The 13044-nt window shown below is 36.5% G+C and overlaps 1 protein-coding gene across 12 annotated transcripts in view; it reads left to right on the top strand.

The window, feature by feature from the left end:
* The window catches only part of CEP112 (centrosomal protein 112), a 437573-nt gene that overhangs the window by 28127 nt on the left and 396402 nt on the right, over positions 1–13044 (top strand). For 9 of the 12 annotated variants that reach the window (XR_015721256.1, XM_087854195.1, XM_045813972.2 and 6 more), the window contains 2 exons: positions 7087–7180; positions 9037–9114. Coding sequence is in view for 11 of the 12 variants with exons in the window: in XM_087854195.1 (XP_087710321.1) it covers positions 7087–7180; positions 9037–9114 (172 nt within the window). In the remaining variant the exon portion in view is untranslated. Of the gene's footprint in view, positions 1–6051; positions 6074–7086; positions 7181–9036; positions 9115–13044 lie in introns of all 12 variants that reach the window. The other 3 variants (XM_045813973.2, XM_087854197.1, XM_087854194.1) reach the window with 2 other exon arrangements.

Raw genomic sequence — 13044 nt, 5'->3', positions numbered from 1 at the left:
CAGTAGGAGAAGTACAACTAGAAAATTCATAAATGTATGGAAATTAAATAACTCTGAGCAAGCAATGAGTAAGGAAGAAATCAAAAGGGACATTAGAAAATATATTGAGGTAATGCAAATGAAAACACAATGAACCAAAACTTGTGAGATGCTGTGAAAGCAGTGCTAAGAGGGAAATTTACAACTGTAAAAGCTTACATTAAAAAAGAAAAAAAGATCTCACATTGAGGAACTGAATTTGCATCTTAAGGAACTGGAAAAAGAAGAACAAACTCCAGATTTAGCAGAAGAAAGGAAATAATAAAAATTAGAGCAGAGATAAACAAAATGGAGAATGAAAAAAGCATTAGGGAAAAAATAAAACCAACAGTGGTTTTCTTAAAAAAAAAAAAACCAACAAAATTGACAAACATTTAGCTGAATTGACTGGAAAAGAAAGAAGACTCAACTGAAATTAGAAATGAAAGAGGGGATATTACAACTGATTTTATGGAAATGAAAAGGATTACAGGTGAGTATGATGAACAGATATATGCCAACAAATGGGATAAACCAAATGAAATGGACAAATTACTGGAAACACACAATCTACAAAGACTGAATCATGAAGAGATAGAAAATCCGAAAAAACCTGTAACTGGTAAGGTGATCGAAGGAATATACAACAGTCTCACAACAAAGAAAAGCCTAGGACCAGATGGCTTCATTGGTGAATTCTACTGAGCATCTAAAGAATATTTAACACCAATCCTCCTCAAACTCTTCCAAAAAATTGAAGAGGTGGAAATACTTCCAATTCATGGCATGAAGTAAGAATTACCCTGATACCAAAGCCAGACAAAGACACTACTGGAAAACTACAGACCGATTTACCTGATGAATATTGATGTAAAATTCTTAAAAAAATAAAAAATAAATAAAAAATCCAACTAGCAAACAGACTTTGGCAGCACATTAAGAGGATTATATACCATGACCAAGTGGGATATTCCTGGAATGCAAGGATAATTCAACATATGAAACTCAATCAATATAATACATTGCATTAACAGAATGACAGAAAAAAACCACATGATCATCTCAATTGATGCAGAAAAAGCATCTAACAAAATTTAATACCCTTTCATGATAAAAATACTTAACAAACCAGGAATAGAAGGAAATTATCTCTAAATAATAGTCCACATATGAAAAGCAGATAGCCAACATCATACTTAATGTTGAAAGACAAAGACTTACTTTATGTCAGGAACAGGACAATGATGCCCACTCTTGTCACTTCTATTCAACATAGTACTAGAAGTCCTAGCCAGAGCAAATAGACAAGAAAAAGAAAGGAATCCGAATTGGAAAGAAAGAAGTAAAATCACCTCTGTTCACAGGTGACACGATCTTATACATAGAAAACCCTACATATTCCATAAAAAACTGTTAGAACCAATAAATTCAACAAAGCAGCGGGATACAAAACCAACACAGAAAAATCAGTTGCATTTCTTTATACACTAACAGTAAACAATGTGAAAAGAAATTAAGAAAACAATTCCAGGGGCGCCTGGGTGGCGCAGTCGTTAAGCGTCTGCCTTCGGCTCAGGGCGTGATCCTGGCGTCCTGGGATCGTGCCCCACATCAGGCTCCTCCGCTGGGAGCCTGCTTCTTCCTCTCCCACTCCCCCTGCTTGTGTTCCCTCTCTCGCTGGCTGTCTCTCTCTCTGTCAAATAAATAAAATCTTAAAAAAACAAAACAAAACAATTCCATTTACAATAGCCTCACAAAGAATAAAATATTTAGGAATAAACTTATTTAAGGAGGTGAAAAGCTACAAAATGTGGAAAAAAATTAAAGAAGACACTAGTAAATGGAAAGACATCCTGTGCTCATGGATCCAATGCAATACTATCAAGATTCGAGTGACATGTTTTTTTTTTTTTTTCTCCCAGAATTACAAAAATCCATCCTAGAATTCATATGGAATTTCAAGTGACAATGTAGCCATAACAGTCTTGGAAAAGAAGAACAAAACTGGAGTTCTCACACTTTCTGATTTCAAAATTTATTCCAAAGCCACAGTAATCAAAACAGTGGTATTATTATAAAGATGGGAGATATATATAGAATAACATACTAGAATAGAGACCCTGGAACTAAACCCTTGTATATATGACCAAATTATTTTTGTCAAGGGTGCCAAGACCATTTAAGAGGAATAGGACAGTTTTTCAACAAGTGGTGCTGGGAAAACTAGATGCAAAACACATGCAAAAGAATGAAGGTGGACTTTTACCTTACATTATATACAAAAATAAACTCAAAATGGATCAAAGACCTAAATATAAGAGCTACAACTATAAAACTTTTAGTTGAAAATATAGGGGGAGGCTTCATGGCAGTGGATTTGGCAATGATTTGGATATGACACCAAAAGCAAAAAAATAGATGAGTTACATCAAAATTAAAAAACTTTTGTGTATCAAAGGGTGCAATCAACAGAATGAAAAGACATCCCATGCAATGGGAGAAAATATTTGCAAATTGAAACATGGTTAATTTTCAGAATATATAAAAAAATTCTACAAGTTGGGATGCCTGGGTGGCTCAGTCATTTAGGTGTCCGACTCTTGATTTTGGCTTGGGTCATGACCTCGGGGTCATGGTACTGAGCCCTGAGTTGGGCTCTCAGCTCAGCTTGGAGCCTGCTTAAGATTCTCTCCCTCTCCCTCTGCCCCTCTGCCCCCTGGTTCACACATGTGTGCACACTCTTTCTAAAAACAAAACAAAACCAAAACAAAACTTCTGCAACTCAATGCTAACAAAAAACTACCTGGTCAGAAATAGGCAAACAACTTGAATAGCCGTTTCTCCAAAGAAGATATGCATATGACCAATAAACACATGAAAAGATGCTCAATATCAATAATCATTCTGGAAATGCAAATCAAAAACATACCGAGATACCACCTCACACCTATTAGGATGGCTACTATTAAAACCCAGAAATTAAGTGTTATCAAGGATGTGGAGAACTTGAGACCCTTGTGCACTCTTGGTGGAAATGTAAAATGGGATAGGCTACTGTGAAAAATAATATGGCAGTTCCTCAAATTAAAAGTAGTTACCATATGATCTAACAAACCCAAAAGAATTGAAAATGGGAACTTGAACAGTTATTTGTACACTCATGTTCATGGTATCATTATTTGCACTATCCAAAAGGTGGAAGAATTCCAAGTGTTCGTTAGTCGATGAATGGAAAGAAAATGTGGTATATACATACAATGGAAGATGAGTGAGCCTTAAAAAGGGAGGAAATTCTGACACATGTTGCAGCATGGATGAAGCTTGAAGATGTTATGCTGGGGGAAATAAGCCAATCACAAAAAGACAAATACTGTATGTTTCCACTTATATGAGGTACCTAAAGTAGTCAGATTCATAAAGGCAGAAAGTAGAATGGTGTTTGCCAAAGGCTGTAGGCAGAGAAGAATGGGGAGTTATTGTTTAATGGGTACAGAGTTTCAGTTTGGGAAGATGAAAACGTTCTAGAGATGGATGGTGGTGATGGGTGCACAGCAATATGCATGTGCTATTTTTTAAAAGATTTTTATTAGCGTGAAAGCACAGGTGGGGGGAGGAGCAGAGGGAGACGGACAAGCAGACCCCATGCTCAGCACGGAGCTGGGTGCAGGTTTTGATTTCGGGACCCTGAGGTCATGACCTGAGCCAAAACCAAGAGTCCGACACCTAACCAACTGAGCCACCCAAGCGCCCCTGTGAATATACTTAATGCCACTAAACTGTACACTTAAAAATGGTTAAGACAGTAAATTTTATGTTACATGTATTTTGCCACAATTAAAAATAAAAGAGAGAAAACACAAATTAGCAGTATCAAGAATGTAAAGGAGACTCCATATGGATCATGCATGCATTAAGAATATAATAAGAGAATAATATAAACAACTTTATATCACTGAAAACTTTGAGGAAGTAGACACATTCCCTGAAAGACACAGAACCAAAAATGACTCAAGAAGGAACGGGAAATTTGAGTAGCCCTATTACCTACCAAGGAAACTTAATTCGTAATTAACCACCTTTTCACAAAGAAATCTCCAAACCCAGATGGCTTCCTTGGTGAATTTTATCAGGCTTTTATGGAAGAAATACCATCCTGCATGAAATTTTTCCAGGAAATAGAGGAAGAGGGAATGCTTCCAAACTGATTTTGTTAATTCAGTATTACGTTGTTTCCAAAAAAAGACAAAGACATTACAAGAACATAAAACTGCATACCAGTATTCCCTCATGGACATAGATTTAAACATTCTTAATAGCAAATTGTATTCAGAAAAAGGATACAAAGGATAATATAACATGAATATATGGGGCTTATCCCAGGAACATGAGGGTTTTTGGTACTTGAAGATCTATGTATTTCATCACATAAATAAGAAAGAAAAACCATGTCTTGTGTCTTATCTATCTTTATGGGGGCAAGTCTTTGTTTCTCTAGTATTTGGAATCAAGAATGATGCTGAGAGAATGGTTCTGGATTCCTGCTGAGATATTTTAATATTAGGAAAAAGTGAAAGGGAAAAATTTATATTTCCTATAGTTTTATTCCTTCTGGGGAGGTAAGAGGCATTTGCATGTCAGGAAACTTACTAACATGCTTACTAATGTTTCTGTGTTAGTTTCAACACCCTGAAATTGATCAAGCCACAGTCCCTCTCTTCTCATTGGTGCAAGTACCATAACCATAAGCTCCTGTAATCATGTCCCCTGTACCAGGTGCTCTCTGAGCACCACATCTTGCTATTCTGTGTGGCAGACAGCACCTGTTATTCTTCCTAAAGAGGCTTATAGGGTTGAGCTTTGTCTCCTATCCTCTCTGTCACTGTCACCCTTACCTCCAGCTCCATCACTGTGAGTTTGAACTGCCTCTCTGCTCTGAGTTCCAGTTAATGGTGTTTCCAGCTGGAGATAGTCCCAGTGGCAAGAAACTAAACTTCTGTGCCCAATGTCCTGTGTCTCTTGTGTCAGCCAGATTTTAGCAATGATAAGGCCTCCTTCATTAGTTGTCTCGACTGCCTGTACAAGAAACTGGCTTCAGGAATGCCTCTGCTTTATTTGGCCTGAATTGGAGCATGTTTTAGGGACAATATAACGAATTTAGTTTTGGACAAGTTAAATTGTAAGTAAGTAGGGCTTTTCAAATTTGTATTTATAATGGGGCTGGAGGCCGAGAGAGAGCAGTTTGGGTTGGAAATGTAGATTTAGTAACCAAAGCTTCGTGTTATTTGAAAAATGGATAGTCGTTTTATTAGCACTTCGGATTGTCCAGAGGGAATGCATGTAAAAGGGAAATAAACAAGGTTAGATGCAGAACCCTGAGATTATAGCATGCTTGGAGTGGGCAGGGAAGGAAAAGCTGCTGAATGTTATTGTGAAGGAGTTTTCTGAAGGATCGAATGAGAACTGGAGAAGAATGGTTCTACGGAGCCAGTGAATGTGGCATCTTTAAAACACCGTTCCTGATGTTTTAGTGAGATGGACTAGAGTAAGGACAGATAGCGGCTCATTTGCTTGAGCAACTAGGAGATCGTTGATGACGTATTATGGCACTTTCAGGATGAGTGGAAGTCAGTTTGCAGTTGATTGAAAAGTGTATGGTTAGGACATGGATCTAATAACTTTGAAAATTTATTGTGAAGGGAAAGAGGTAGATTGGTACAGAGGACAGCTACAAGTGAATTAAAGGATATGTTGTTTTATGTATGCACCCTGTGTAATAAATAAATAAATGTTTCAGTCCTCTTTTTTATTAATATTTTGTATGAGAATTTCTTTTAATATTTAAGCATTTTTCAATTTTTAAGTTAGCTCTTTTTATGATTGTTTAATCTATTCTTAAAGAAGGACAGGCCACTGCTTAGTATGGTATATCAGGTTGCCATCCTTAGTTTTAAATGTTTATATCAGCTCAAGCACATGGGATAATGAAATTATTCTCAAAATATTACTTTGTCTCTTTTTCTCATTTGTTTTTAGATACCTGGGATATTGAATACAGGTATAAAAAATTAATAGCTCTCTTTAAAACAGCTTTTTCAGACATTTTACATTACTTAGTAACTAGTCTAAGTAATGTTATTCTTTCATTGTTACTAACAAAAACACTGTCATTGTCATCTTGTCTTTTTCAACTACTATTCTGTCTTTGGGAATACTTAGTATGGACCAGTATTTGTGAAGGGAATCCTGATAGGGCTTGTGGTTAAAAGTTAGTGACTTTAACTCACTCTTTAATGGTTAATTTCCATTTTATATATCTTGAAGGAGCTGTTCAGAGCATAGATATTCATAATAATGAAACTTTCATTGACATAGCTTGAGTAAAAAATATATGAGAGACTCCAGGCTAAAGTAGAATATTGAGAATGATATTTTTATATTATATTTTATATTGGAGAAAAGCCTTTTTGTTCAAATCCATTTGGAAGCTTAAACTATTTTCCTAAATTTACCGTACTTATAACATTTTACCTGAATTAACATGGTGTATCTTAAATTTAAGACTGATTTATCTGTAGTTTCTGACATGACTTCAAATTAATCCAAATTTCCAGTACATGAGGATTTTTAAATTTTATGTATTTTAAGGCTTCATCTTGATGTACAACATGAATCCAAGAAAACTTACTAACCTTTTAAAACAATTATCCTCTCTGGGAAAATATATGCTTCATTTTTCTCTTGTTCTCCACTTAGGAAAATAGGGAGGAAGGAGAAAGGATTTAAATACATGTAGTTTATTACAGCTCCATTTAAAAATAGCATTTGTTTGTAAGCAAGTATGTGGCATTTAGGTGACATTTTATTTATAGTTAAATCTCAATAAAATAAAATGTGAGAAATACAAATGGTCGGTAATACGCATTTCCTTTTTCTTTGCAATGGCAGCATCATTGTTAAATATAAACAATCATCTCATTTCTAAATGAAAAAAATTAGTTATCCTAGATTTGAATGCCCCGTGTCCTCTGAATTTCCCCCATTCTGATTGTTACTGTTTTGCTCTGTTAGTAGGGAACAATCCACTGCGAAGCTCCAAATGAGACCACATTCTAGGAGTCCAGCCTCCAGAGAAGATGGACAAAGTGTTACCCCAAAGAGCTGTGTAAGATCAGATTCTACTTTGTTTGTTATTTTAAAATAGCTCCACAAATTTTTAGTTTTTCATGTTTGTCAAAGTTCCAACAATTACTTAAAAACAGTGAATAAAGTCTCAAGGTTTTGGTGAACACCCTGATATCAAAGAAAATGTGTGTTTGGTCTATTCCACGGTGTTCCTTCTGCTTTCTCAATTATTTGGAGGCATCATGTGAAGCAGTGTATTGTTTCTCTTATGCATTGACGAGTAACTTTGGAAGCTTCATTTTTTAGCTGTTTTTTTCCTTTTCCCTTTTACTCAGTGTGTATGTGTGTATAAATATATATATATGATTAGACACCCAGTAGACATAAATTGAAGAAACTGGGATTAACTTGTAGTGAGGTAGGGGATACTGCATTTTTGCTGAAAGTGAACTGCTTATGTCCTGAAATGTGAATGCCTCTCTTGCATCCAGTTGCTTCACATAGTTTTGGTTTGAGGTGCTAGTGAGCATTCCGGTTAGCTTTCCAAAGAGAAGAATTTTGCCTGCTTACTATGGCCTTTCTTGCGTAACTTTGGCTTGTCTTGGGTTACATGACTTTTAGTTATAAGGAGATCATGTGTGATGCGTGACTGACTGTTCAGCACATATTGCTCTAAACATAACTCACTGCATTTTCTCCAGTGATAGTTTGGAACTTTGGAAAATTTTAAGGGCAGCGTATTTTAAATATTTGTGGGTTTATTATCAACCATTACATTTACTCAGAATAAACAAGGCAGGTGCATTTTCTTAAGACATTCTTGTTCACAGAGAAAAACATACAAGAAACGGGACCAACGATAGAAACAATAATGAATTTAAATATAGTATATATAATAAATTCAACATTTTGTTGAATAGAAATTTGGAGATAAGATATGGGGAACATTTTAGTATATTTTTTCATCACTTCAGATAATTTAAATGATCATAGGTAAATAGATTTATTTATTAGTAGTGAGGTTTTCTAAAAGTATGGAAATGGTGTGCCAACAAGTTTAATTTCAAAATATGTTTTTTGGCTGTACTGTAATACATACATTATTATTTTACACAGATTTACCTTTCTAAGTTTCTAGGGCTTTTAGATCATTGTCCATTTCTGGGCACAGATTTTAGGCAGTGCTCAGTTATAATTTTAATCTGCTTTGATAAATGTGTAATATAATAAGTTATATGGGAGGGGGAAAAAGCATGCAATTTTAATTTTTTAAAAAAGTAAAATTTCACCATTATTGTGTTCTCATGATGTGAATCCAAAGCTTATTTCTCTTTATATTCAGTGTATGAATGAGAATTAATTTAAGAACAAAGAGCTTCTTGGACATCAACACAAACTTCCCTGTTAACTAATTTTAAGGATTATAAATAATTCATCTTTTCAAGTGTTTCCCCACCCCCCTTTAAAGCTACTGTGGTATACCACAATTAAAACTTTTTGTAAAAGAACTTAAAGAGAAGAATCTGGATTAATTTTTAAAATATTCTTTTGATGTGTGGCTTTTTTTTTCTTTTTTCTTTTTGAAATCTAGTTACTGTGTGAATATATTGGGAAGGCACCTCATAGCCCTAAGCAGCTATAATAAACAGCCATTACTTAGAGTTGAGAACTCCAGCTCAACATAAACCTTTCCTTTGAGGGCACTACAGCATTACCAGAAAAGCACACAAAACTCTCATTACTCTGAATGACATATATTTTGTCCTGTTTTCTGTCTTTTCTGTTTTCTTTCTTCTTTCCTTTCTCTTTCCCTCTCTCCCTCCTTCCTTTTCTCTTTTATTTCTTCCTTCCTTCTCTGCTCCCCCACACCCTTTTCTTTTGTCTTTTGTCTTTCAGGAAGGTCATTCCAAGAAATCTGCTGTTTCTTTGGATGACAGCGACATCGAAGCTCGCCTTAATAGTTGGAATCTTGGGGTAAAACAAAGTACTTTATGTATGTGTATCAATGTAGGAGAATTGTATTGTATTTGGAAAACATCCGAACTAATTCTATTTAGTGAATATTATTGGATGTCAGCCATTTAGTTCTGCGGTGGTACTGTGGGAGAAGGACTTTGAGTACTGGAAAGAGAAAGAACATTCCAAAGAAGTGTGAAACAGTCCCTGCCCTCACAAGCTGACTTTCTTGCTGGTGAAATAGGAGATACACACATATGTAGTTAAATAATAATTGAAGATAGTGTATGGTAAAATATTAAAATGAGTTAGAAAGTAGAATACTAAAGTGGAGAGAAGGGGAGGGAGGACTTGGGGAAGCAAGGTCATTTGGGTTAAAAAAATTGGGAGATTTCCTGGATGAGCCACCACCACGGGCAGCAAGTTTTCAGGTACAAAGACCGAGAGGGGCATGGATGTATCCAGATAGGCAAGGAGATGGAGAGCTAGGAAGAGAGGCATGAAGAAACATGGGTGGTGTAAGTCAAAAGTCAGGGCTGGATCTTTGGGACTTAGATTAGGGGGCAGTGTTAATCAGGCTGGATTGTATTGGAGCTTTGAATGCTAATTTGAGCAGTTTAGCTTTTACATTTTAGGCAGTAGTGAGCCCTGGAGGTTTAGTTTTTCCTTCCAGGGTCCACTTTACATGATGCTGTTTAAACGCTTTGAGGAAATGAAAAGGGGGTCAGAACAATTTTTATCACATTTTGTTATTAATAAAATAATTTGCAATTTGAAAATTTGAAAAATATAGAGGATCAGAGGGATAAAGTATGTTTGAAAATCTTAACACTGAGAGATGGTTTAACCTTTTGCTATATATATTCTCCCCTCCTTTTTTTTCTGTGCGTATTTATAAAATTAAAATTTAAACAAAATTGGAGTCATATTATAAATACTATTATGTGCTGTTTTGAATTTGCTATAAGTTTATTATAGTTCTATAAATATGAATATTAACAATAGCACTAATTTTTCTTTTGGATGGGTATTCCATAACTTATTTAAGCAGTCTGCTATTTTTGGACATTTTGGTTGCTCCCAGTTTGTGGCTAATATAAGTAATACTGCAATAAAATTCCCTGCAGAATCTTTGTATACATATTTGGTTGCTGTCTCAGGTTATATTCCTTCCTGGTACATTGCCCCCAGAAGGTAGATGCCAGTTTATTCTCCAACCGGCAGTATATAGGATTGTCTGTTTCTTACTTCTTCATTGACATTAGGGATTGTTATTTTAAAAAAACCTAAAACCATTCCTACTAATAATGGTCTTTAATGAAAGTGGTACTTTAGGAAAATTGACTTGGTGGCATTTTGAAAGTTATATTGGATGTGAATGGAAATTGGAGAAAGGGAACCAATTATCTTTTCGGTGTTTGTGGTGAACTCCACCTTAGTGTGATTTCTGTGAAGCTGGAAAGTGTTGAAAGAAAAGGCATTTCAAAGAGGGTAAAGGGTGCTAGTGACTGATTGGTGAGCTGACCAGAAGGGCACCTAAAGGTTTGCTTCTAGGAAATGGAAACATTGACTCTCTGTTAGTTAACTGTCAGATGGGGGGATCCATTTTAAGGGTTACAAGTTTCCTTTTAGACTGGTGGAGTCGGAAGAGGTGGTTGGACGAATTGGGGAGGTCAAGGTTTGGAGCTTCATGAGACTTGATGGCTGGAATCCTATTTTGTAGTCATGCTGTTCGAGGTGGTGGCTGCACCCAGAGGCTGGACAGCCGGTCTTCAGGGGACAGAGTAAGGACAGGTGACTCCTACAGGGGACATGATTAGAAGGTAGGGAATGGATAAGAATTTAAAGCAATATGAATCTCCTAGCCATTTTGAAAGCATGTTAGTGAAAGAGAAAAGAGAGAATTAGTAACAAGAGGGGGATAGTAAGTCAAAAGAAACACATTGTTATGTTTGGAGGTGGAGGGGAAGCTGCCATTGGAGGGAAGGCCTAAGTTACCAGTGTGGGAGAAGAGCACAGGAAATCCCCCAGAAAGACAATTTTTTTTTGATATTTGCCGGAAAGCAATATCAAAGTGAAAAGTGAAATTCTGGGCTATCCTTTTAAACTTGCCTTTGCCCTTAGCCATTTGGAACTTCTAATGTACATTTCTTAGCACACAGAGTACTTTGCCCGATTATTTAACTGTTCAGAGGATTAAATTTTTCATTTGTATAATAAAATTAAAATAAAACATCTAAAATATTTTGAGGTGATGCCTTAAAACTAGGTCTGCCTGGATTTTGTTTCACACTTTTATTATTCAAAGAATGCACTAACAGTGTAAAATATGAAAGCTTTGGATTTTTATATATTTATAACATATATACATTAATCAGGCTGAACTATATCTTTTGATCACAGTAGAATAATTTAAGAACCCAGTGTATTAAAAAGCTTAGATTTTGCTTTGATTTTAGTTTTGTTCGAGAATGTGTGATGGATTTTTTTCTTTCTTCCTGTGAGTGATCAGTTAATAGTAGTTAATTTTAGTGCTCTACACCAAGGGTGCATTTTTTATATCGCTGGCATGACTTTCATACACCTTCGTTCAGATGTATTAGATGTTCTAGAATTTGAATTTTCTAGTTTTTGTTAAAAATACATTTTTCCCTCAGATATATTCTTTCTTTCTCCTGGAGTGTGTTAGTATTTTTTTAGGAATACGTAATTCAAGTAGGGATTTACTTATTAAACCTAGCAATTATATTTTCCTCCTTTTTTTTTTTTTTAACTCTTTAAGCTTTCTAATCTTTAGTTTTGGGGAAGTTTTCTTACTCTGCCAATATAATTGATATATATTTCATGCTCGACTATCTTTATGTACATTTTTCTCTTTTTTCTTTTTTCTTTTTCTAAGGCCCTGATTGGGGGCTGGAAGGAGGACTTTCCTGGGCCTTCCATCCTGGTTACTAGTCACCTGCCCACTCCCACAATGGGTCCACATTCTGACTGCAAAGTCTCACTCCCACCAGGAGCAAAGGAACAGTGAGGACTCTTTGCCCCTTAGCCCCAGAGCAGAATCCGAGAGGAGTGTGGGATTAGTGCAGGGATAGTTCTCAAGACAGGCATGTGAGCTGGGCAAGGTCAGCAGGAGTGAGTGTCCCCCAGATCCTGCAGGTAGCTCCAGAGGGTGGACAGTACCCTAGAGTCAGGCTGACCCACCTGGGGGTCAGGGGCCATCGGGGAGGGGTGAACCTTCCTGTTGAGGGCTAGGGGGTGCCTGTGAGCCGTTAGCAGGGGGGATGTGCCTTTACTTTCCCTGTAGGAAGCCTGGCTGGTGTATTCACTGGGGTCTTCCTCACTGGCCTGTTGGGAACCATCCTAATCAGGCACCGGGGCAGCTGCCGTGCTGGTCTAGTAAACAAAAGAGGAAGAGGAAGAGAAAAGAGTAAGTTGAGACGAGGAACGGTTCCAGCGGTTGAGCTGCCCAGTTTGCTGACCCACAGAATTGCGAGCTCGATACAATGGTTGTAGTTTGAAGCTGTGAAGGTTTGGGGTAACTTGTTGTGTAGCAGAGAGCTGATTGATACAGATGCTGCCTAATAGTTTTCTGAAGTGACTCTGCTAGTTTTTGTCCTCATCAGCCAAGGGCCAGCTCCCGTTTCTCTACTTTCTCTTCAATTCTTGGTATGGGCAGTTAATTTTTTTTTTTTTTTTTTTTTACTTCAAAAAATTTAGCCATTCTTGAGAGTGGCTAGTGACACTGCATTATGTGGTTTTCATATGTATTTTCCTGGTGACTAATACAGTTAGGTGACTTTTCAGATGTTATTGACAGTTTACATGGCCTCTCAGAGTGAAGTGCCTGCTTGTGCCTTTGCCAGTTTTTCTGTTGGGTTGTTTGCCTTTTTCATACTGGTATGTAAGAGTTTTGTATCTATTCTGGGTCAGAGTCCCTTTGGAGTA

The sequence above is a fragment of the Ursus americanus genome, chromosome 23 (genome assembly GCF_024610735.1).
Source record: "Ursus americanus isolate L20-20 chromosome 23, mUrsAme1.1.p, whole genome shotgun sequence".
NCBI lineage: Eukaryota > Metazoa > Chordata > Mammalia > Carnivora > Ursidae > Ursus > Ursus americanus.
This window is presented reverse-complemented; position numbering and strand designations above follow the sequence as displayed.